General features: G+C 40.1%; 3 protein-coding genes across 3 annotated transcripts; 2 read left to right on the forward strand and 1 right to left on the reverse strand.

Annotated features, from left to right (window-relative positions):
• The first annotated feature begins 571 nt into the window (after nucleotides 1-571).
• On the forward strand, nucleotides 572-950 carry LOC132133506 (histone H4). The gene has a single exon (XM_059546360.1). The coding sequence runs from the start codon at nucleotides 572-574 to the stop codon at nucleotides 881-883; it is 312 nt and encodes a 103-aa protein (XP_059402343.1). The 3' UTR covers nucleotides 884-950.
• A 455-nt stretch (nucleotides 951-1405) lies between these two features.
• Nucleotides 1406-1883, forward strand: LOC132133201 (histone H2B). The gene has a single exon (XM_059545963.1). It carries the CDS (start codon nucleotides 1447-1449, stop codon nucleotides 1819-1821), a length of 375 nt encoding a protein of 124 aa, XP_059401946.1. The 5' UTR covers nucleotides 1406-1446; the 3' UTR covers nucleotides 1822-1883.
• Nucleotides 1884-2592: 709 nt separating this feature from the next.
• On the reverse strand, nucleotides 2593-21762 carry flnca (filamin C, gamma a (actin binding protein 280)). The gene is made up of 47 exons (XM_059546679.1): nucleotides 21027-21762; nucleotides 19392-19640; nucleotides 18410-18507; nucleotides 17675-17825; nucleotides 17326-17444; nucleotides 17144-17221; nucleotides 16879-17041; nucleotides 16597-16797; nucleotides 15674-15811; nucleotides 15434-15560; nucleotides 15185-15321; nucleotides 14908-15101; nucleotides 14698-14811; nucleotides 14354-14497; nucleotides 14107-14230; nucleotides 13863-14023; nucleotides 13694-13784; nucleotides 13449-13618; nucleotides 13232-13349; nucleotides 12865-13127; nucleotides 12184-12781; nucleotides 11913-12089; nucleotides 11244-11406; nucleotides 10954-11114; nucleotides 10655-10822; nucleotides 10375-10498; nucleotides 10132-10288; nucleotides 9864-10053; nucleotides 9746-9769; nucleotides 9400-9644; nucleotides 9099-9198; nucleotides 8870-9010; nucleotides 8441-8569; nucleotides 8184-8357; nucleotides 7939-8100; nucleotides 7653-7856; nucleotides 7409-7561; nucleotides 7186-7308; nucleotides 6875-7111; nucleotides 6514-6783; nucleotides 6270-6407; nucleotides 6057-6172; nucleotides 5593-5725; nucleotides 4259-4435; nucleotides 3927-4145; nucleotides 3470-3682; nucleotides 2593-3393 (listed from the first exon to the last, which is right to left on the reverse strand). Exons 1-47 carry the CDS (start codon nucleotides 21397-21399, stop codon nucleotides 3206-3208), a joined length of 8097 nt encoding a protein of 2698 aa, XP_059402662.1. The 5' UTR covers nucleotides 21400-21762; the 3' UTR covers nucleotides 2593-3205.
• Nucleotides 21763-23417: the final 1655 nt, after the last annotated feature.

The raw sequence follows: 23417 nt of genomic DNA on the forward strand, positions 1-23417 counted from the left end.
GATAGATAGATAGATAGATAGATAGATAGATAGATAGATAGTCTGTCAGACAGATAGATAGATAGATAGATAGATAGATAGATAGATAGATAGATAGATAGATAGATAGATAGATAGTCTGTCAGACAGACAGACAGACAGATAGATAGATAGATAGATAGATAGATAGATAGATAGATAGTCTGTCAGACAGATAGATAGATAGATAGATAGATAGACAGATAGATAGATAGATAGATAGATAGATAGATAGATAGATAGATAGATAGATAGGATTGTTAACTGTTGTGCTGGAGAAAAAATGTGTTACCATTTAATAACAACCTCATTTGTTAGTAGCTTTGGATAAAAGCGTCTGCTAAATGAATAAATGTAAATGTAATGTATACAGGTTCAGCAAAACTGTGGTGCAGCGGGCCTCCACTGACTCCAGGCTGCCGGGATATGACGTCCGTCATTGTGACGTTGCCTACGTGTTTCAACTCGGTCCTGTGAGCAACTGTAAAGCGGCTCTTCCCGATGCTGAAGATTTATTTTCGACTTTTCTTAGAAATAAGCTTAATCTATAAATATGTCTGGAAGAGGCAAAGGCGGTAAGGGACTCGGGAAAGGGGGCGCTAAGCGCCACCGGAAGGTCCTCCGGGATAATATCCAGGGCATCACCAAACCCGCCATTCGTCGGCTCGCTCGCCGTGGCGGAGTCAAGCGTATCTCCGGTCTGATCTATGAGGAGACCCGCGGTGTATTGAAGGTGTTTCTGGAGAACGTGATCCGCGATGCTGTCACCTACACCGAGCACGCCAAGAGAAAGACCGTTACCGCCATGGACGTCGTGTACGCGCTGAAGCGACAGGGACGCACTCTGTACGGCTTTGGAGGATAAACTCATCTGTACACTCTCAAACTCCCCAACGGCTCTTTTAAGAGCCACCCACATTTTCAGAAAGAGCTGTTTTCATAATCTTCTCAGAATTATTTTGAAATCAATTTAAAGTACAGGCTTGAGTTATAAAAAAATTCCCACATTTAAATACGAAGACGTTTTTTGCTTTAATCTCGAGTTTACGTTGATTAATTCACTGAAATCCGTGTTCTCTCCAAGAGTTAGTTAAACGTGTTTAATAATATGTAATCTAATAAAAAGGTTTTCTCCTTTTAATTTTTTTTTTCTCCGTGAATGTGATTATGACAAAAACATTGAGCGGGAAAATCAGACTCGTGTGTGGGGGAGGGTACGGGAAGCATTCAAATTTAAAAGCCTGTGATTGGCGGATGTGTCTGTACAGCAGCCCATTTCTAACCAATGAAATATGTTTTCTTCATCCGTTGTGCAAGAAGATCCAATCAGGGAATGTCAACTCAGCCTTATAAATTAGCATGAGCTTTCAATAAATAACCAGTACGGTATCACGGAATTTCCATAGTGTTTTGATCTACACTTATATCATGCCTGAACCAGCGAAGTCTGCTCCCAAGAAGGGCTCCAAGAAAGCGGTCACTAAGACCGCGGCTAAAGGAGGAAAGAAGCGCAGAAAGTCCAGGAAAGAAAGCTACGCCATCTACGTGTACAAAGTGCTGAAGCAGGTTCATCCTGACACCGGGATCTCTTCGAAGGCGATGGGGATCATGAACTCTTTCGTCAACGACATCTTCGAGCGCATCGCCGGTGAGTCGTCTCGTCTCGCTCACTACAACAAGCGCTCCACCATCACCTCGAGAGAGATCCAGACCGCCGTGCGTCTGCTGCTGCCCGGAGAGCTGGCCAAACACGCCGTGTCTGAGGGCACCAAGGCCGTCACCAAGTACACCAGCTCCAAGTGAAGCGTGACCTGACTCCGACAACCCCAACGGCTCTTTTAAGAGCCACCCATCTTTATCACATAGAGAGTATTGTTGACAATGTGTCTACTTCATTATAACGAAGCAAAGATAATTTGGGGTCGTACACTACATCTGTGTCATCTTTAGGTTTCTCTTTTCACCCCCCGATCTAAACCGAGACCCATCCACTGTTTGTTTCAGTAAGAGTTGAGTAAGTTTGCTCCGTGTCCCCACTGCGCTTGAAAATGGACTGTGGGGAAGATTTACGTCAAACCCTCCGCTTAGTCGAGAAATGTTAATACCATTAATATCTAAAAACGACCAGGTTCATTGTTGATAGTTTATTTATTTTTTTGATGCAACCGTTAAAACAACGAGGTCAAAGCTTCTTGAACTAGAAACGTTTTGGTATGATTGGCTCATTCTCGGGTGTTTATACTAAAATGATGAAATGTGGGTTAAATCTGGGGCTCCATGATCTCTAGATTTAGACCATGTCCGAGTCCCAATAGTTTCCAAGAAGGCCATTTAAAAGCTCGGCAGCCATATCCTTCTTGGAACTAGAAAGACAAAAGCTTTGTTAATTTAGTCTCTTTTTTTCTTCTTCATGTTAATACATTGTTTAGAGCGTAAGAAAAAAAATGGTAAAATTAAAATTTTAAAAAATATATTTTATTCATGTTACGCTACCTCCTCTGTAGAGGACACCAGGACTCAGTTTTTGTAAAAATAAAATGACAAGAATAAACGTAAAAGGACAAAAACAATGCATTTTCTTTTTTAATCACCAATACATTTTTAGGTTTCAGAATTATTTATACCAAACTTTAAGGATGGTTCTCAACTATGAACCGTGAAGACATTAAATTACACGGATACATCAAATACAAGCTTTTTTTTTTTACGTGTAGAAAAATCAACACACTTAGTTTTATTCTTGTCAAATGCATATTAAATAACTGGTTAAGATAACAAAAATACATTATAAAGCACATAAAAGCATGTCTATACACTTGAAAATGTCAGAACAGAAAATCATATTGCTGTGACTTCTCCTGACCAACAAAAGTGCCTTTGAGAACAATAAACCTCCCTCTAAAATACTCACATTTTCTCTTTTGGTGATTATACAAAAAAAAGGCATTCGTAGACATTTAATAGAACTATTCCTTTGTTCCTTTTTTATGAATTAAAACTATTCTCTCTTTTAATGATAAATGGTGCATTGTGCCATCAAAAACAGTATTAAAATGCATTTGTGTTAAACAGGTTTACATTAAATAAAAGGCAGCACCTTCTAAGATCAACCTCTGTCTTAAAGTTTTCCTCAGCGAGAAAGTTTATATATATATATATATATATATATATATTGGGTATAAGCTGTTTAGGGAACACTCACATGGAAGGGACTTCCTGGTACAGATTCATCCCCCCATTTAACAATAACAACATAGTTTCCTTTCTCCTTCACTGTGTAGGTTACACTGTAAAGTTTATTTCCCATATGTTTAACAGCCACATCTTCACATGGAGTTCTGGGACCATGGACACCAACCATTAGCATGTTTATACCTGAAAGAAAAGCAAAATAAATGTCCTGTATGATTAGCACTAAGCCATCATTGGCTTTATTTTTGTTTTAATTTACCTGCTGTACTACAGTCAACGGAAAAAGTGTTCTTCTGACCCACGAAGGCTTTGGAGAGGCCGGCACCATGACATACAACCTTACTGGCATCTGAAGTTGACTTGGAGCTGGACAGAGAGCTGAAAGCTCCTGCCATCTTTGAGGTTTTGGTAACCGTCTCCACAATGACTGATGACGTTTCATGTAGACTGTGGCCTCCAGACAGACGCATACCTACAGCAGAAGACAGACGTGTTAACATCCACAGTCATAACTCTCCAATTATCATACCTGAACAAAAAATGTATAAATAATAATAAAATACACTGGAAGTCTCGTGATTTAGTTAAATCATAAATAATAAAATTGTTCCTGGTTCAGTACAGCCTAAACTCATTTTACATAACACTGATAACCAACAAAATTGCAAAATTCAGGAAACATTAATTTGCATCAAAGCAGGAAGTGTTTATCCTACCTGTAACCTTTGCTTTGAATGGACTGCCAACGATATGCTGTGGCCCACCATATTTGATGCATATAAGGTAGTTTCCTGGCGCCATTGGTGTATAAGAGACTTTATAACCTTCTGAGCACTCAGTGCAGTCCATTTTGACCTTTGAGGGACCATCAATAGCAACAGATAAGGCACCTGAACCAGCCTTGCATGTGTTTACGACAAACTCAGAGGGGACCCCTACAGAACAATAAGAACACAAGATTACAGTTGGATCTGCAAGTGACTTACTAAGTTACTAAGAAAATCTGCAGCAACTTTATACAAAATCCTGTATTACAGTGGACCAGTACCTGTGTGTCCACCTTCAAGTCCTGGACCAAAGGCAGTCACCATTCCTGGATCCCCAGCACTGTCTGCTTCTCCGACACGTACTTTGAAAGGACTACCTGGTATATGGCTACCATTGAACTTCACATCAATGGAATGAACACCATTCTCACGTGGAATGAAGCAAATTACATTCTTGTCTATGAAAAGGAGGAAATTGTAACGTTAGTGTTGTATATTCAATGAAAGATACATTTCTGGCAAAACCATTTGCCATACCCTTGGGAAAAATAAGTTATTTCAAGTATGCTATTAGTATACTGCTTTTAAACTAAAAATAGGAAAGTATCCTTTAAGTTTACTTTTTATGTACTTCTCAGAAATGGGCTTTATGTACCTGTATATGGGCTGTATATACCTTAAAAATATAGTTAAAATGACATTTAAGTATACTTAGAAAAAGTCTAAATATATTTGAGCTAGAGGGCGCTAGTACAAATTTTCTGTACAGAATTTACAAAAAAACACAAGTGAAGAAGAAAAAGAAACAACAGACACTAGCAGATCATATGACATGAAGCAGCATCAAAACTGTAACGTTATTGAATAAAATGAAGACCAATGAAGAGGTAATAATTACAGAAATAATTACAATAATTACAAAATTTGGGGTGTTTATTAACTCCATCTACATTTTGAGTCTTTTTTTCAGCTTTTTGTTCAAAATGTTATTTCTTTATTTTTTATAAAACTTACCCACATTAAAGGGTTTTTTTAAAAGAATGCATGAAGCTAGAAAAAAATGTTTTTTTTTACAAGCAGAGACCCTTTGGATGTTTTTAGATGTTCAGATATTCAAATAACAGAATATATACAAATTAAAACCTAAATAGGGACATAGTAGTAAATTTAAAGTATGATGTAAAGTTCACTTAAAGAAAACTTGAGTATACTTGCAGTATAAAAATACAGGACTAGTAGTTTACTGAGACTATACTTCAAAGTGTACAAAGTATTTAATTAGTAAACTATCATTACACCTATAAATTCACTTTTAGTACAAACTACAAACATAGAGGTAAACTAGTTGTGTGCACAAAGTTTGCTACTTTTATAGTATACTTAAAAGTATACTTTTATATACTAGAAAGTGGGCCAATTTAGTCCCAAGGAGTATTGAAACAGTACACTTATACTACTAGAACACTAATATGTGTATACTTGCTACATAAAAATATACTTGAACTTTACTTAAGTATACTTAATAAACTTGAAGTATACTACTTTTTGGTAAGGGTATGCATGACAGCGAATAACCAGTGTGTTTAGGACAGAAATCAACAGGCCTACAACTCACCGCTATCCAATTCAGTCAAATAACACTCCTCTACTACACCAGAAGGGGCGTGAACTTTTGCATCGATGGCACCTTTCACCCCATTCCTCTGAACTGCAAACGAGGCTTCCTGATTGATCTTCAAATCCTTCTCCTGCATGTGAAAAGAGGAACGAAAGTTTGATTTCCGACACAAATGCACAGCAATACATTCATGCCGACAGACAGCGAGACAGACAGGCAGATACATAGAGAGAACACTTAATCCCTGCTCATCAAAGTAATAGCATGGCCCTGGACAGGCTTAGAGTACAATTACAGTTCATGGACAAAGATAACTCAGCCATGACTCAAAACAGAGTTGTTCTGGTAAGCTTGTATTTTGCTGTAGTTACTACCATCGCATGTTATATGATCTAAGCATTCCTGTTTGCTCTGTAAGGCATAGAACGGTTGTGCCTAGCTTCGACTAACTGGGAGCTTACCTGAAGACTTGTAACATTAAGTCGACGTGCATCATCAGACAATGTGGCAACATGAACAATGAAGGGGCTATCTGGGATGTGCTCATTATTGAACTTGATGGAAACTTCATAGTCACCTGAGAGAAGAAATGGAGAACGGGAATGCAATGATTTAAACTGGTTTTGCTATATAAGTGTAACACAGATCATAGCAAGTTCTACTGTAAACCTCACCTGGCTCCTGCACAATGTAAATAACACCACAGGACCCATCTTTTCTATCTTCAAAGGAGATTTCAGCCTTACTTGGACCCTCTATAGCAATTGACAGACCGCCTGCTCCAGCCTCTCTCGTCCAAATGCTGAATTCAGCTATCACAGAGTAATGAAAAGAGGGATGCAGAAAATCATAGAACAATCCATGATAATTTTAATCATTACAAAAATGAGAAGAAAACTAAATTAGTTTAAAACATACCAGGAACTTTTGCGACAGCTCTCTCTAGGCCTGTGCCTCCAGCCCGGACCTTGTGAGAGCCTCCTTCCCCAAGGGGCCCAACCGTGAACTGAAAGGGGCTTCCAGGGACATGCTCACCCCTGTATTTGACGTTGACCGTGTGAGAGCCCATTTCAACAGGTACGAAGCGGACTCTGTAGGTACTGTTCCCGCTATCAACAACCTCTGTATCCACTACATTTCCACCAGGGCTGGTCACCTGGGCTGTCATTCCCTGAATCCCTGAGTCACCTGGAAATAGGAAAACCAATGAAAGTAACCAATAAAACAAGAGCTAGGGGTGTTATGGGGAGCAAGGGAGCTTAATAATTTTTTTCCTCACCCTCTTGCCTTACTGCACCAAAGCTACCCAGTCTTTCTCTTCCCAGGAAGGACTCAAAAACATCTCTGAAAGGGTCACCGCCAACCTGTGTACTCTCTTCTACGTGTACCTCCCGCTTAGTCTCACCTCCGTGGCTCTTGCTGATCTCTGTGCGTTCTGTACGTGTGTAAGTGTGGCTACTGCGTGTGAAGGTACGAGTTAAACGCTCCTGTGCTGACAACATCTGAAACCAGTTTCCTGTGTAGAAGAAGCTTTCGTTGTTAAAAACTATTGTAATCCATTTAAAAATCATACTAATATATGTTTTTTACCTGGGATTTTGAGGTTTAGGTCACATGTACTGCCTACTGAGGCAACAGAGGCAGCTTGGCGTTTTCTCATTATACTCTCCTTCATCCTTCCTTCTCCTGTTACCTTCACTGTAAAAGGGCTTCCTGTGGAGTGGCATGTGAGAACAAAATGTCATAAATCTGTACCATTGTTGACAGCCAGTCTATATGAGTATATCGTTGTAAAGAAACACTAAAACGTAACCTGGTATGTGTTTGTCCATAAACTTGATGTTGATTATGTAGTTGCCTGGTTCAGTGGGGCAATATGTCACTTTACATGTTCCATCTTCCATATCCTCACAATTAATATCTACTTTACTTGGACCCTCAATTGACAATCCAAGTCCTCCATATCCTTTGAAACCAAGACGGTGTGAAAATCATTTTAATGAGGGGTTGAAAACATTTGTAAACATCCATAGAGTAACAGAACTACAAGAACATACCAGCATTTCTAGTGTCCACAAAGAACTCGGCCACTTCAAAGGTATGTGCTTCAACGAGACCTTTACCAAAAGCCTTGACCCTGCTGGCCTCCCCGATTTCAGATGGCCCTACCATAATCTTAAAAGGGCTGTTGTTCACATGTGTCCCACTCTTCCTCACACTGACCTCATGCTCCCCCACTTCCTTTGGGGTGAACGAGAGACCTGGTGAGGCAAGGAGAGCAGAGATTACTCATTGCCAGTCTAGCATCTGCAGAAAGCATTGTATGGCCTTTTAGGTGCTTACCAATGTGCCGGTTGGGCAGTCTCTTCAGCAGGCAAGGTTCATCCTTTCCTGATGGAGCTTTAATGCTAGCTGTCAGATAGCTCAGGTCTGTTTCTGTGATCTTCAGTGAGACATCTGCTGCCGTGCCAACATTCATCTGAGATCTTCGGAGTGAATCGTCACCTACATGGACATGACATATTAACAGTGAGGATGGGCAGGAGTTAAGCTACTTTTGCCAGGGTTAAATATTTTGCTTGTCATACCAGTGATCTTTGCTGTGAAGGGGCTGCCAGGAATATGGCTGTTATCAAACTTGACAATGATTTTGTAATCACCAGGTGCAGTGGGCAAGTAGGACACAGTGCAGGTGCCATTTTTACTGTCCTTGCAACTGATTTCTGCTTTAGATGGACCCTCTACAGCAAGGGCCAAACCACCTGTGAAGGGCAAACAAATGTAAAAAATTTTAGCACACTTTTTCTAAAAATATACTTTGCTGCAAAACAACACATTTATGTACCTTGTCCAGCATTCTTGGTAACAACAGTAAAAGTGGCTGGTTTATTGACTGTCCCATGGCACAGACCAGGTCCATAGGCTGTGACCATTCCGCTGTTCATTAAATCTACATAGAACTGCAAAGGACTTCCTGTGAAAATAAAGTCTATAAATTGATTCTATTAACAAGCTTGGTGCAATGGATCTTAAATTAATATTACAGTGGCCTCAATGCATATTTGAACACTTAAGACATAAAAGGTGTGAATTTCATGTCATTAGATTATCCAAATAAATAAATAACAAATAGAAGAAAAGTGAAACTCTACTTGCTTCCTGTGTTTGCAGATGCATTACATTATCGCATAAAGGTTATACATAGTAACTATAGCTTAAGTGTCCAAATGCTTTTTGGGCCAGTTTCACACATTATGCCAAAATGGAGTCCAACCTGGAATGTGGTTGCCATCATACTTTATATCCATTTCATGCAGGCCTCTCTCTGTAGGCTGAAACTGCACTGTGACTGTTCCATCTTTGTTGTCCCTAATGAAAGGACAAGCCTTCTTACCAGAGGGCATACGCACCTCCCCTGCAAACAAAACAAACATGGTATACTTCAGAAAACGTAGATACGACTAATAACATTTCTGCTCTAAATGAATGATTAAAGATGCTACCGCTGAGTTCTCCTTGCTGCACAGTGAAGGGAATAACTAAGTTTAGGGGTTGAAACATGGGCTTTGTGTCATCTCTTGGTACAACAGGCTGATCTGTAGCCTAAAATAACATAAGAAAAACAATGTTTCAGAGAGTGTACTGTTATCCTTCTGCCACTTCAACATTTAATACTTTAGGCATTTCATTCAAATCCCACTCTGTTGTAATGTCCCTGGTATCAGTATCAGTGGCTCTATCTATCATGGCGTTATCATTGCAGTGATACACAGTCCGAAACACCTGTTCAGTTATATCACTCACCATGACTTGAAAAGGGCTTTTAGGAATGTGTTGCCCTCCAAAGCGGATTGTGATAACATATTTCCCCGGCTCGGGTGCAGTATAATATATGTCAAAGGTGCCATCTGGATTTTCTGTAACATCCATATCCAGCTCCATGCCATTAGGGGTCAGAACCGTACATGTCACTTTCCCTTTTCCAGCAGCTTTGGCATCCACAGTGATGACTGTCTCTTCTGACATCGTAATATTGGGCCCAAGGCTTTCTGCTCAAAAGACAACATTGTTCAAACCAAAGAATTCCACCCTTGAAACTTATTACCTGGTGTAATGGTAGAATATTAATATTAATTTCCTGATTCCTTACCAACACCATGTCCTCCAATAGACACTGAAAATAAAAAAGCATGCAAACAAAATTTAGTTAAACCAGAGTTGGGAAAATAAATCACAAATCTTTGGAATCGCCAAACTGGAAACAATACCTGTGAGCAGGCACTTGCTGGCATCACCAGTGGGAAAGGCTTGGACATTGTAAGGTGAGTATGGGATGTTATCTCCGCCATACTTAATGGTTATGGTGTAGTGGCCAGTCATGTCAGGCACGTAAGATACAGTGTAGGTTCCATCTCTGTTGTCTTGAATGCTGGCTTTTTTCGGCTTTCCCTCTGGATCCTAAATGCAATACAATGTTTAAATGTGCTTTGGTAATATATGTCTTGTTTTGAGGTTTTCTACTTAAGAAAGCCTTACAAGAATTTGAACTGTCAGAAGGCCCTTTCCTGCATCACGAGCATCAATGGTAAACTCCACTGGTAGACTGGCAGCCACTCCTTTAGTATCCAGACCGGGTCCGCTAGCACGCACCTTACTGGCATCATGTGCGGGGGCTGAACTGACCTTGAATGGACTGTATACACCCACAAAATGAAAGAGATATGAAATGACTGTTTTCATTACTGTCATGAAGTGACAGTTAAATATGAATGATTTTACCTGTTAGGTACTTCTTGGTTGGCGTATTTGACGGACACAGTGTGTGGCCCCTGCTGTGCAGGGGTGTAGTTGACAGTATGTGTTCCATCCCGGTTGTTTTTAACAACTACAGGCTCCAGAGTTCCTGTAAGATGAATATGTTCAAGATTTCGAAGGAAAAGATCAGTGGTCTGTGGCAAGCGTGGAGCATGAGTTCATTTCCTTTGACATGTCACAAGCTATTTAGTGTGTTAGGCACAGAGTATCTTAATAGTGGACTGGAGGGGTTTATGTTAGGTACCTTTTGGTCCATACAACTGCACCTCTAGAGGAGCCACTCCTGCTTTGCTGCTGTCCACAGTGAAGGTTTGTGCAACATGTGCAGTAACTCTGTTAGCGAGTCCAGGACCTGAGCACTTCACCTTACTGACATCCACCACATCCTTAACCTGCACCCGGAATGGACTGCCTGAGAACAGCAGAAGAAGAACACAGTTCTAATACAACACAAAATAAGCTGCTATAGAACTATTCAGATTATGTATAGATAAAAAAGTTTATGTATAGATAACAGAGTAACATTTTATAGGTATTTGGTACCTGGTATAGGCTTGCCTCCATAAGTGATATTAATATCATAGTCTCCAGCAGTGAAAGGCATGTATTCAACACTGCAACTACCGTCTTTGTTGTCCTTACAGAACATTTTGGCTTCTGATGCTCCTTCAATGGTCAAGCCCAAACCACCCATCCCGGCGCCCCTTAAAATCAAAAGCATGGATGTACAATGAGATATAAATAACTCAAATAATTGAATTCGGCTTTAAAGTAAATATGAGTTTCCCTTCAGGCACCAATGATTTTATATTCATACAGTACAGACTCCATACCTTGTCTCCACTGTGAAGCAGTTGGGTTTGTTAACTAACCCGCCTTCCAGGCCCGGACCATAAGCTCGAACACGTGTTGGGTCACACCCTTCCACAACTGACACTTTAAAGGGGCTCTTAGGAACAGCAACATCCTCATAAAAGACTTCAATCAGGTGCAAACCTACACAAAGCAAAGAATTGCATTAATTTGGGGGCATTATGGGTCATGTTATAGAGTTAATATTTAGTTTATAATTGCATCTATGAAATAAGAACATTCAGAGTTTGATAGCATTTGGCTTTTGCTATTTACTCTGTGTTAACTTTCAACTGCAGTTGTTGCTAATATTAATACAAGCTGTTTTTCTGTGCAGAGGGCCCTAGTCAGGCACACAGCTATTTAATGATCTCTATTTACAATGCATTTCCTATTTATAAACTCTCCCTGCATCTGTCATATGCTCTTATTTTAGTTCCCCTTCTAAGCTCTGAAAGCTTCTGAAAACATGCCATGGACTGTATTTATATATCCAATCCAAGATATATTATATACAAACATGTATCTCTTTCCTCCACAATCCACTACATATCTAAGGTGAGAACGTAATTGAAAACGTTAAAAAAAACCTTCACTTTCAACATATTATGTTCCCTTCAACTCATTTTTTCAGTGTTTTCATAACGTACCATCCTCAAAAGCAGTGTATTCCACTCTATATGTGCCGTCACCCTTATCAGTGATAAATGCATCTGTGTTTGCGCCTGATGGATTGATGATGCAAATCTTAACATGATTTCCTCCCTTAGTCTTAATCTGGGCTCGGGCATCCACAATGAAGTGTGTGGTCACCTCCTTAAGGACCCCTTTAGTGATAGAAAAACAGGAAAATAAGGTATAACTAAATTATGGTTGGAAAGGTAATCACAGAAAGTTGTGGTTAAAGTTTTCATACATTACCTCTAGGCTCGACTCCTGGTCCGTACACTTTTATCCCACTGGTGTCAACAGATGGCACCACTTGAACACGTATGGGGCTCTTGGGCACCTGCTGACCTCCATATTTAATGGTGATGGTGTGTATGCCATGAAAGAGAGGGGTGTAGGTGACAGAGAATGTCCCATCATTGTTATTTTGAATACAAACTTCAGCTTGAGCCCCTGAATCTGACACAATCTCAATGGTGAGTTCACCCTCCCCGGCCCTACTGCAGTCCACTGTGAAAGTGGCCACTTCACCAGCTTTAGCCCCCTCCAGTCCGGGTCCACTCACTATAACTTTGCCAGCATCCAGGGCTGGCTTGACAACAGCTTTAAAAGGAGAACCAGGGATATGAGCTTCCCCAAACAGGATATTGATGTTGTAGTCACCAGCCTCTGTTGGCAGGTAGACCACTGAGCAGGTTTCATCCCCATTGTCTTGGCACTCAACCTTAGCCTCACAGGGGCCTTCCAGTGTTAGACCAAGACCACCAGCACCTGCCCCCTTTGTGTCTATAGTAAACCGTGCAGGTTGACCCACAATTCCACCTTTAAGTCCTGGTCCATAGGCACGAACCTAGTGGAAAATCCAGTAAAATGGATTTATAAAACTTACACAATAGTGTCAAGAAACCTAATTTTCCCCAAAAGTAATCTTACCTTGGAGGGATCGGCAGGCATGAGTCCCTCTACAGCAAAGGGACTTCCTGGAACGGGGTTCCCATCATAGCTGATGTCCACCTTGTAATGGCCTTCCTCAGGTGGGATGTATTTCACACTGGTGATCTCTCTGGTCTTGTCTGATTCCAACTTACAAGGTATTGGTCTACCAGAAGGTGAGGTTATGCTCACATTTACCTTTCCCTCTCCACCTGCCCCTTTCGTGCTAACAATAAACTCTTGATCCTTGCCAACTTCCACTTCTGCAACACACACAGGAATGGTTTAGTAAGCATTAGAGAAGTATGCATTTATATTTGATAGACAGGGTTGTAAAGTGGTTTAACCATTAAGTTAAAGTGCTTACTTTCATTGAGACCTTGAACTTTGACTTTGCCAAGATCGAGTGGAGGGGCGACTGTGATTTTGAAAGGGCTTTTAGGAATGGGATCTCCACCATGTGTGACCATGATAGCCATCTCACCCTGATTGGCAAAAGATTTGGTGAGATGCAACATTTCCCATCATAATAACATTCATGTTCAAAATAAAAGCAAAGGGAATAGATTTGAATGACTCCTGACCTGATGAAGGGCAGTGTACTTTACGGTGTAGGAGTAGTCATGATTATCAATGATCTCAAAATCTTTAACAGCGTTTTCTTTGGCAGCAGTTTTGAACTGCACCTCTGGTTTAGCCTTTCCTGCTCCCTTCGTGAAGATGGTGAAATGGGTTGGAATATCAACTTGAACACCTGTAAAACAGAGCTGTGTCAATTAAAACTAATTTCTCTGGGGCTTAAGGTGTTAATGTTGTGGCTTACACTCACCTGTCTTGTTCAGTCCAGAACCTTCAGCTCTAACTTTACCAGCATCGTGAGAAGGATCCACCTTGACTTTGAAAGGGCTATTGGGTATTTCCTGCATTGAGGAGAGAAGAATATGAGATGCTCAGATAGCATTGTGTACAACTGGGTTTTGGCAAGAAGCCTGCTTTACCTGATCTGCAAAGAGCACCATGATGGTGTAACGGCCAGGGCCGGGGGGTGTGTACTTGACAGTGAAGGTGTCATTATCATTTTTAATTATGTCAAAATCGATATCTGCCTCTGCTGGACCCACTACACCTGGGGCACATTTGATCCCAATGCTGATATCACCTACGATATAGTCAGAATGGTTAACAACACTAACACTCTTTTACTGTGTCATATAAAGAGAAAAAATAAAATGTTTTGCAAACCTTGGCCAGCTTCACTGCAGTCAACAGTGAAATATGTGGGCTCATTCGCCTTTAGGCCAGTTTTCTCAACTCCAGGCCCAAAGACCTTCACTTTGTTAGGGTGACAGCCTTCACCAACAAGAACCTTTTAGTGAGGTCAACAATCAGCGATTATTTGCAAACAAGGTTAAATCTGAAACAATGACTCATCTAACGGTGTTGCTCCATCACAGCCTACAAACTAAAATACTACACCGGGAATACTCACTCTAAAGGGACTCTTGGGTACATTGACCTCCCCCCAGGTAATTATGATGGTGTGCTTCACTGGCTTGGTAGGAACATACGTACAAACAAAAGTGGCATCTCCCCTATCAGTAATCTGAATGTCAATCACACAGCCTTCAGCATCCTAGAAGAAAATCCCCGCAGATCACCATTTAGCCAGTTTGCAGAAACGAAACAATTCATATTGGCACATATGTTGGTTTGAATAGTAAACATTTTTAGAGTCTTTGTCCTGTGTTACCCTCTGATTCTAATAAAGAATGCGATCATTAGTCTGCCATCATTGCCAAAGGAATACATTGAGGATATTAGACATGAGCACACCTGAGCATAGATCTTCAGACTGCCTTTGCCAGCTTGTCGAGCATCAACATTGAATTGTGTTGATTTGTTCACAATAACTCCAGTGGGCTCCAGGCCTGGCCCGAATGCTTTCACCTGCACATGAGATCCTTCAAATCAATAACACTGACAGCAAAAGTTAAGAAAATCAGAGATTACTGTCTTTGATTATTATGTCCATATGTTAATCACCTTCTCAGGGAAGACATCATTAGCTGCTGGAAGTATATGGGCCATGAAGGGGCTGTCTTTGATATCTTCATCATCACAGATGACGTGAACTGCATAATCTCCGGGTTCAGTGGGCCAGTAACGCACATCACAGGAACCATCACCTTTATCATCACACTCTATCTTTGCTTGAGAGGGGCCCTCAATAGAAAACCCTTTAAGAATGGGGATGGCACATATGAAATTTGTTCTATGCATAAAAATCTTAATTATTACTTCCTCATCTAGAATTACCTACCTAGAGATCCTACTTCTGTACCAATAGCCTCAACAACAAAGTCAGCTGACTTGCCAACCATTCCTGTCTTCAAGCCAGGACCCCAAGCCCGCACCTTCTGTGGTCCAGCTTCCTTGCTGACCTCCACTTCAAATGGGCTAAAATAAAACCATTTTAAACAGTGACGAGACTGGACAAACTTTGACATAAAGAAAGCTATGTATATTTGTATCCCAATGGTTAACTAGGTTCTATTCTATTAGCTCTCACCCGCGTGGAATAGGTTGACCTCCCCATGTGATGTTCACAGTGTATTTTCCAGGCTTAACAGGACAATAATCACACTTGAAAACACCATCACCAACATCACATACTTTCACAGGCACCTCTACTCCTCCTGAAAAAATACACATTCAGTCATCAGCATTGCCTAAACACAGGTGTATTAAATAATGAGCAAACAGACTAAGAATTACACCCTTGAAAACAGTTAATTTAAAAATGACTCGCCTGGCCCTTTCACCGAAACCTTCAGCTCTCCAGTTCCTGCTCCTTTGGTAAAAACAGTAAGATCTGCCACTTCCTTTACCCGAACACCCTTAGGCAGCAGTCCCCGGCCAGAGGCACGGCAGGCATTTGCATTGCTGGCTGATGGGGAAAATAAAACAAAGTAAACAGATCTTGAAAACGTTTTCAAATGCACAGACTGAAGCACTGTTAGTAAGCGAGGTACTGCGCTTCTGATGAGTTGCTTTGATAATGAACTGGAAAACTGCAATGCTACTTTGTTTTGTTGTCATAGATTCTCATACAGAGCAGTTCATTTATGATAAATGGAAATATACAGTACACAGGACATCCAAAAAATACAATACCAGTATTATAATTATTGGATTATTGGTCACTGATGGAACGGTCATTTTATAAACACCCATACTGACAATGTTACACCCAAGTCCAAAATACTTTGCTCTTTTACAACAAGATGCATAAAAATATATTAAAAAGCCGCTTTTTTTTTACATGACACTCACACTCGTGTTGTGTAAGTTCATGTAGTCAGTCTCCGCTGCTCTGTGATCCTCCAATACAAACACAACACTAACTTTTGCCACTTTCCTACCATGCTTCAAAATAATGCACGGGAGGAATCAAGCTGCCGCGAAGCAAGTAGCTAAGCTTAGATACTGTTGCCCGAAGTGGTATAAACAAAGAGACATGGACCAAAGTCGAGCAGCAGCGCACCTTTCTTTTTATGAGGGATCTGCTTCGGAGCCCCAGCGTAAGGTTTAGGGTGTGCTACAAAATAAACAATTGTTTTTTTGGTTTGTATGGTGATTCTTTGACTGTTCTTTGTTTGCTTCCCATGTACTGTTCCAATATGAACGACACATTTAAAGACATGTTAGAAAGGAAATGTATCAGCTGCTTACCTTCGGAGATGTGCACTTTAAAGGGGCTGTTGGGTATTGGCTGCCCAGCAAAGCTCACATGGATGGTGTGCGGTCCTTCTTGTACAGGTTTGTAGGTGCATCGGAAGATGTTATCACCCTTGTTTTCCAGAAGAACTTCCACAGTGTTGTTATTATTCTGAGGGTCAACGATAACCACACTGACATCTCCAGCCCCAGCACCTGAAAATGGTGAGACAGGATCTTGAGTTCACCTTCATGCAGAAAATTCTCTTCCAAAACAAGTCTGTATGTTCTGCTCACCTGCGGTGTAGATGTCAAAATACGTAGGCTTATGGGCCACATTGCCCACTGGCTCCAGACCTGGACCTCGAGCCTGAACTTTTCTGGGATCACCCAGAGCTTTTGCCACGTTCACCTTGAAGGGGCTCTTATCAATGTCCTGACCAGCGAAGAGTACTTTCACCTGTGATATATAAGAATAAATAAACAACCGTGCCACTGGAAGCAAACTGGTTTATCCTCAAATGGACACTGTATGGCCAACCATTACTGTACTAATGCGTACCTTATGGGGTCCCTCAACTTTGGGCACATAGGTGACAGAGAATGTTCTTTTTTTATCATTGTTGGGGGCAACTTTAGCCTAACAAAATTAAAAGATGGATTGTACTTAAAAATTGCATTAATAGCTTGTTTCACATTGCAACAATTACAGAATGTTACAGAAAAACATCTGTCATCTCTCACCTCCTCAGTGTGACCCTCTGGGTCCTCTACATACACGATCACTTCTCCAAGCCCTGCCTCCAGTGTTTCCACAGTAAAAACAGCTGGCTTCAAAACCATGTTCCCCTGAGGCTCAATACCTGTTTTCATTAAAAAATACAAATAAAACTGTGATACACAAGCAATACTCAGGATTTAAATATAATATGCTTGACTGTATGCAAACAAAGTACCTATATAAAGCATAATTAAATCTTCTTATCGACTTAATTTGTATATGCAGCTCAAAAAATGCTCTATGAGCTTGTTTTGACGGAGCACTTTTTGTAAAGACAGCTGCATTTGGTTTATGAGCCTGTAGTTTGCTCACCTGGTCCATAGGCCTTGGCCTTTTTGGGGTACAGCTGCTTTGGCTTGAAAGGAGCTCCAGGCTTTAGTTTAGCTTTGGGAAACTGGGAGAGGTACGTCATCACTGAATGCTCATCCACATCTGGATCCACGATTTCCTCTGGAGCTATCACCTATAGATCAACAATTCATTAAATGTTGCATGTATAGTAATACATGTTGCATGCATGTATGATTCAGTAATAATTTCTTTTAAGTTGTGTATGTGCTCAGAAAAACACTAGACTAAATTTTAATCTGAGAAGTAACTAGTGAAGTAGTTGTTAGGCCTGTTTATGATGAGATAAACATTGCAGAAAAAGCGCCACCCTTGCAGCATTTTCTTTTCACCATCACGTTTGTTCTGAAATTACAAGGGAGTGGCAATCTCTTCAGATACTATATTTATCCACAGAGTGCTGAGGTTTGAGAGCAGCCTTCAACAAGTCAAGGACAGGATTTACCAGGAGCCAGACCCCTCCCCTATCCCCTCAACAGTCAGCAGGGAATCTGTGCCCAAGAATTTATGGCACATACCCTCCACCATGCATGGCATCTCACACTTATGCCATGAGGATAGTGGAGCAGACATCACAGTGTGTCAAACTGCTAAAACCACTAACATTTTACACAAACCCATGCCTAGACAGTATCTTCCTTGTGACTGAAGTAGAGTATACAACTGAACATGTGGTGTTTGTGTTGAGTGGATGTTCACCTGGGGCACGCCGAGCCAGTCATCGGCCTGCTGCATGGCCTCACGAGCGTTTGCAACGGGCTTGTTGGGGTCCCATGTTTGCCAGTCAGGGCACAGACCTACCCAAAGAGATCAAATTATATGAGTGCATCATTTAAGTCCTTTTTTAAACCTTAGGCCACAAAATATAAATAAAAAAGTGAAATCAATTATGACAACAGACCTCCCATAAACCCGGTTACTGTTTATGCAAAGGGTCTAAAGAGACTTATAATGTAACCTAAATATATAATGATAACTGTTCTGCTGTGATTTGTCAAAAGCCAGCAGCTCCCTGTATGGTCACGACTGTCTCACAGGGACTGTTTCGTTTCAGCTACAGCGAAGTAAACACTTCAGTTCATTACCCCTCTTCTCAGTAAGCCTACGTGTGAGTCAAGTGTTGCTCAGGAAAAAGCTCATGATTTAGACGCAGTGAATATATAAAGCTCTCATTTTCTGTTGTACTGAACAGTTTATCCATATTTCAAATAAAGGTTTTATGTTTTTCATATATTTTTATTAGCCATATTATGAGTTCTCTTGATGATGATAAACAATGGTTTAAGTGAAAAAAAGGAGGACTAACAGTCACACTATTCAGACTTTTATTAAGACTATAAATAGTAATTTATTATTTATTGAATTTATTACAAAATGTATATACTTTACTCATTTTAGATTGGCAGTGACACTATAAATTCTATGTATTAAAATTAATTATCTTGTTTGTTTGGTTGTTTGTTGCTGTTTTGTTTTTGTTTTTTTGTTTTTTTGCCCTTATGTCAGCAAATCAAAACAAGTGAACAATCAAATGCTCAGAATACTGAATCTAAACTACTCAGGTAACTAAAGTGAGAACTGAAATCTTGGTGCAATCTTGACAAATTTTACATTTCCTCACCCATCCACAACTGCCCAAAGACAACCATACAAACCTGATAATGTCAGAAAGTGAACTTACCAGGGGCACAGTTGTCCACGAGGGCACCGAGGGCCTTGCCATCCCTCCAGTCCTTGTTAAAGTTGTTAATAGGCAGCTCTGGGACCTTGTTCTGAATCCAGCCCAGCAGCCTTTGTTTGGGAGTCAGTTTCTTAATCTCTTCATCTTCCTCATCATCCCACATGGGCATGGAGATGGAGTAATGGAGAATGAGTGTCCAGATGAGTCCCAGAATCAGTTTCAGGTTCCCATCTACAATGGCTTTGCTATCTTCACCGGTCCAAGACAATCAAAAGAAACTGAGTTAGCAAATGAACTTTAACGAATTTATGTGACAAAACAAATTGACATTGGGTTTAATTAACTTCAACTCTTCGAATCACTTGTTTGGGTTACCTTTCCCATCACAAAGCAATATTCCAAAGACTAGGTATATAAAATATGAGATGGCAGTATATATAAAATAAATAAATAACAATAAATAAATACAAAAATGGTACATGGTTCCATGGTACAGTGATGATACAAGCTGGTATTAAGATGGTACTTTTACAATACTATTATATTGAATGACTACCATATTCAATCAACGGTGTATTATATTAAAATATCTATTATCATGGTATTGTGTAAAACTTTCACTAACTTTCGGCTGTTTCTTCCATATTATTGAAACCTAGAAAATCGGTGTTTGCATTAGTTCTGCCTCAGTTTACGTCAGCATCTCAGTATTAACGCTGACATCCAGACCTCCAGGAGTCAAATCTCCACTAAACTCCTTCACATCACTTGTTTACACGGTCAAGTTTTAGCAGCTCTAAACATGAATCACTGCAAAATTACTGCATGACATGACAACAGTCTGTTTACTCAATATTTATGAATACTCCAGCGAGCTATTCTAGTCTTTACTCAACAAACAAGCTGTAGCCCTTCAGAACTATTTTCAATTTCACTGACACATGGAAGTCCAATGTGAACAACTCTCACATGGTGCTGAAAAACTACTCCCAGACTCTGACAGCTCAACTTTAAGAAAGTGAGGTAAAGTCGTGAGCATTTGACTGCCCATAAGGTTTCTGGACATGATGGTGTGTGTGTGTGTGTGTGTGTGTGTGTGTGTGTGTGTGTGTGTGTGTGTGTGTGTGTGTGTGTGTGTGTGTGTGTGTGTGTGTGAGAGAGAGAGAGAGAGAGAGAGAGAGAGAGAGAGAGAGAGAGAGAGAGAGAGGCTTTACAGTCACCCTTACAGAACAGTTCAGAATGTGATAACTCCACTTCTATTTGTTAATTATTAAGATTTTAATGTTAAATAGACTGGTTGTTGAAGTACTTTCAAATGTGAAATGGGTCAATGTTAAGTTGTTATATTAAAAAGTTTTTTCTACCTAAAACCCTGAACTGACCTAGCCCTTAAAAACGACTTTCACTGCAGTCTAATGCTCCTTTATTCATACATATTTATAATGTTTCTAAATAAAATAAAAATAAAATAAAGTTTTACAGTCCACATTTGATGATGATGATGATGATGATTCTTCTTGTTATATTTTTAATGTACATTAATGACTATATGAGTACACAATAGTATAGATACTTGTTTAGATGTAAGTGTTAGTGTCAGTATTATTCCTGTTAACCAGTTCAAGCAGATCTTACCTATTGACACTAGTTTGATTCGCTCCCGGTCCAGAAACTCCAGCGCCACCGACACGTTCTCCAGCTTCATTTGTCTGAAGTTTGGTCTGACATTATGCTTTCTGTACATTTTCTTCTGACTGAGGACTTCCAGGAGCGAGATGAGCTTGAGCCCATCGCCCAGGTCTCTCTGGAGGTCAGTGAGGGTCTTATTGACGCATTTGAGATGTTCATTGCACCATCTGGTGAAGGTGTTCTGCTGGATCTTCTTCCACGGCGCGTCCTCGGCCAGCTCTTTCTCTGTCGAGGGCATCTCCTCCTCTTCCTCTTCCCCGAGGTCTGTGCCCTGGTAGTATTGCGGCGGCAGATCCTCTAAATGTGTGTAATTGCTCATGATGGACTCTAGCTTTTATACGTCTAATGATGGAAATTCACAGCTCGTCACTTTCGCGGGAGAGTGTCAGAGGCTGTAAGAGTTCTGTAAGAGTTCAAAACTTGGATGGCGTTCGAAAAAAATAAATAATAAATGCCAGGCTTTCACGGATACTTGTGAGAAGTGCTCTTCTGTCGGGACGATGATGGATTATCCGATTTATGGTTTACAAGGCGGCCGGTCCCCGTTTTTAATTCTCGGTTCACTGACGAATGTAATCGCGACTTCTTAATGGACACTTTGAGTTTGAAGAATATGACTTTTTGATAAATGAAGCTTCGCTGCTCCTCAGCTCGCAGCAGTGAGACTCTGTTTGAAATGAGGAGAGAGTGAATGAGGGGGTTTAAATGCACCAGGACCCCGGGGATTACATCACACTGATGTCATGCTGTATACTGGAGTATGACGAGCAGTTCACTCATTCTGAAGGATAACTGTGATCGATCGGATTGGTGGAAATGACTGAGGGGGCCTGTGATTGGCCGATGGAGACGCACTTATTTCTGGAGTGGGCATGTCCTCTCATCAGTAAACTGTACTGTCGGCAAAAATAGAGGGTGACGCCGGGGCAACACTTTACATTATAGCGTCCATGTCACATAAGCTGTTACATGTTATTATAAATGATTAGTATATGAAAGACGATATGTGTGCAACCAGCTCCTTCTAAATACATACTAAGAAGTACATATGATTCACTGGAATAATTGTGTGCTTACTCATTTAGCAACTCTTTGCTTATTGACATGGCCAGGGCAGTGTGGCTCACACACTTTTAAATCAAACTGCATTATTATATATTATATTATATACTGTTATGATTACATTTAAAACATGTTTATTTTACTGTATTCAGCTCAGAAATAGAGACATTGCCAACCCTGCACACAACAGGTGATGAACCTGTGAAATGTGAAATTCAGAAATCTCAGTAGAAATCTTGTTCAGAATCAGTTCCCATTAATAAATACTTAAAGACCTTGGGTTCCTTCTCCTCTGACAAAATCATAAGAGTTCATACTGTGACTGGTTTCATGTGTCACGTGATAGAAAACACTTTCGAATTTGAATCCAGTCTGAGCTTGGCATGTGCTTGTGCTTCTCTGTGGTTTGGTGATATGGGAGCAGGTGATAGTGCTCTGTTTTGGGAGAAAATTAGTGACAACAAGGATTTTAAGGAAACGACTTTTATTAGAGGGAAAAAATCATACATGTAGCTGATTTTGTGTTTGTTAATATTTGTTGCTTCATTTTGACATGTTCTAGAATGTTCTCTGATTTTAAATGTCTTGAGTTGCAATAGTGTTTGGCAAAGAGTGTGTTCACCAATGTTTATTTTGGGCTGTCCCCTCTTTGCAGAGCAATGACCAGAGAGAGTTATTCAGCACGGCAGTTTTAGATGAATGCATATGACTTTCTGACACATCAGTGACACGTGAAATGGTTAATATGCGTTTTATGTGGGCATTGAAATATCTTTTTTTATACCCCAGATTCCATGGACAATATAATATCATCTTATAAATAAAACATATATTACACACATATATTACACAATAAAACATGTGCATATCTATTATTTTAAATATCAGCTCACTATACTTACATTGGTGATAAGCCAAGCTTTTACCAAAAGATTTTCTACAAAGATCTTGTTTTTGTGTTTTATAAACACTGCCTTCAACATTTGGGAGATGCCCTTGTCATTAAAAGTGACTTTCAATTATCATTGAAGACCAAGAAATTATTATTTTCTTGATTTTTATTACAAAATAATTGCAAAATAAGAGTTAGGCATGTCCTTTTTGCAGCATCGAAACCTGATTAATAGTTTAAACTTGACCCAGGTTTTATTTTTGAAGGTGGCTCAGCACAATTATCGCTTTACTGACTGATTGCAAATTAACCTAAATAGACAAAAGACCAGCAAGAACACACAAACAATTGTACTTTATAAAGTTTGATAAACATTTCTTGTA

Source organism: Carassius carassius, chromosome 50 (genome assembly GCF_963082965.1).
Source record: "Carassius carassius chromosome 50, fCarCar2.1, whole genome shotgun sequence".
NCBI lineage: Eukaryota > Metazoa > Chordata > Actinopteri > Cypriniformes > Cyprinidae > Carassius > Carassius carassius.

What these genes read in the sequence shown, in the direction of transcription:
- LOC132133201 (XM_059545963.1), top strand. Translation starts at nt 1,447, where the DNA reads ATGCCTGAACCAGCGAAGTCTGCTCCCAAGAAGGGCTCCAAGAAAGCG.
- LOC132133506 (XM_059546360.1), top strand. Translation starts at nt 572, where the DNA reads ATGTCTGGAAGAGGCAAAGGCGGTAAGGGACTCGGGAAAGGGGGCGCT.
- flnca (XM_059546679.1), bottom strand. Translation starts at nt 21,399, where the DNA reads ATGAGCAATTACACACATTTAGAGGATCTGCCGCCGCAATACTACCAG. An exon ending in GGCCAAGGCCTATGGACCAG is followed by an intron (nt 17,445 to 17,674) that starts GTGAGCAAACTA and finishes TAATGAAAACAG; the next exon opens with GTATTGAGCCTCAGGGGAAC. An exon ending in GTCTGAAGATCTATGCTCAG is followed by an intron (nt 14,498 to 14,697) that starts GTGTGCTCATGT and finishes ATTTTCTTCTAG; the next exon opens with GATGCTGAAGGCTGTGTGAT.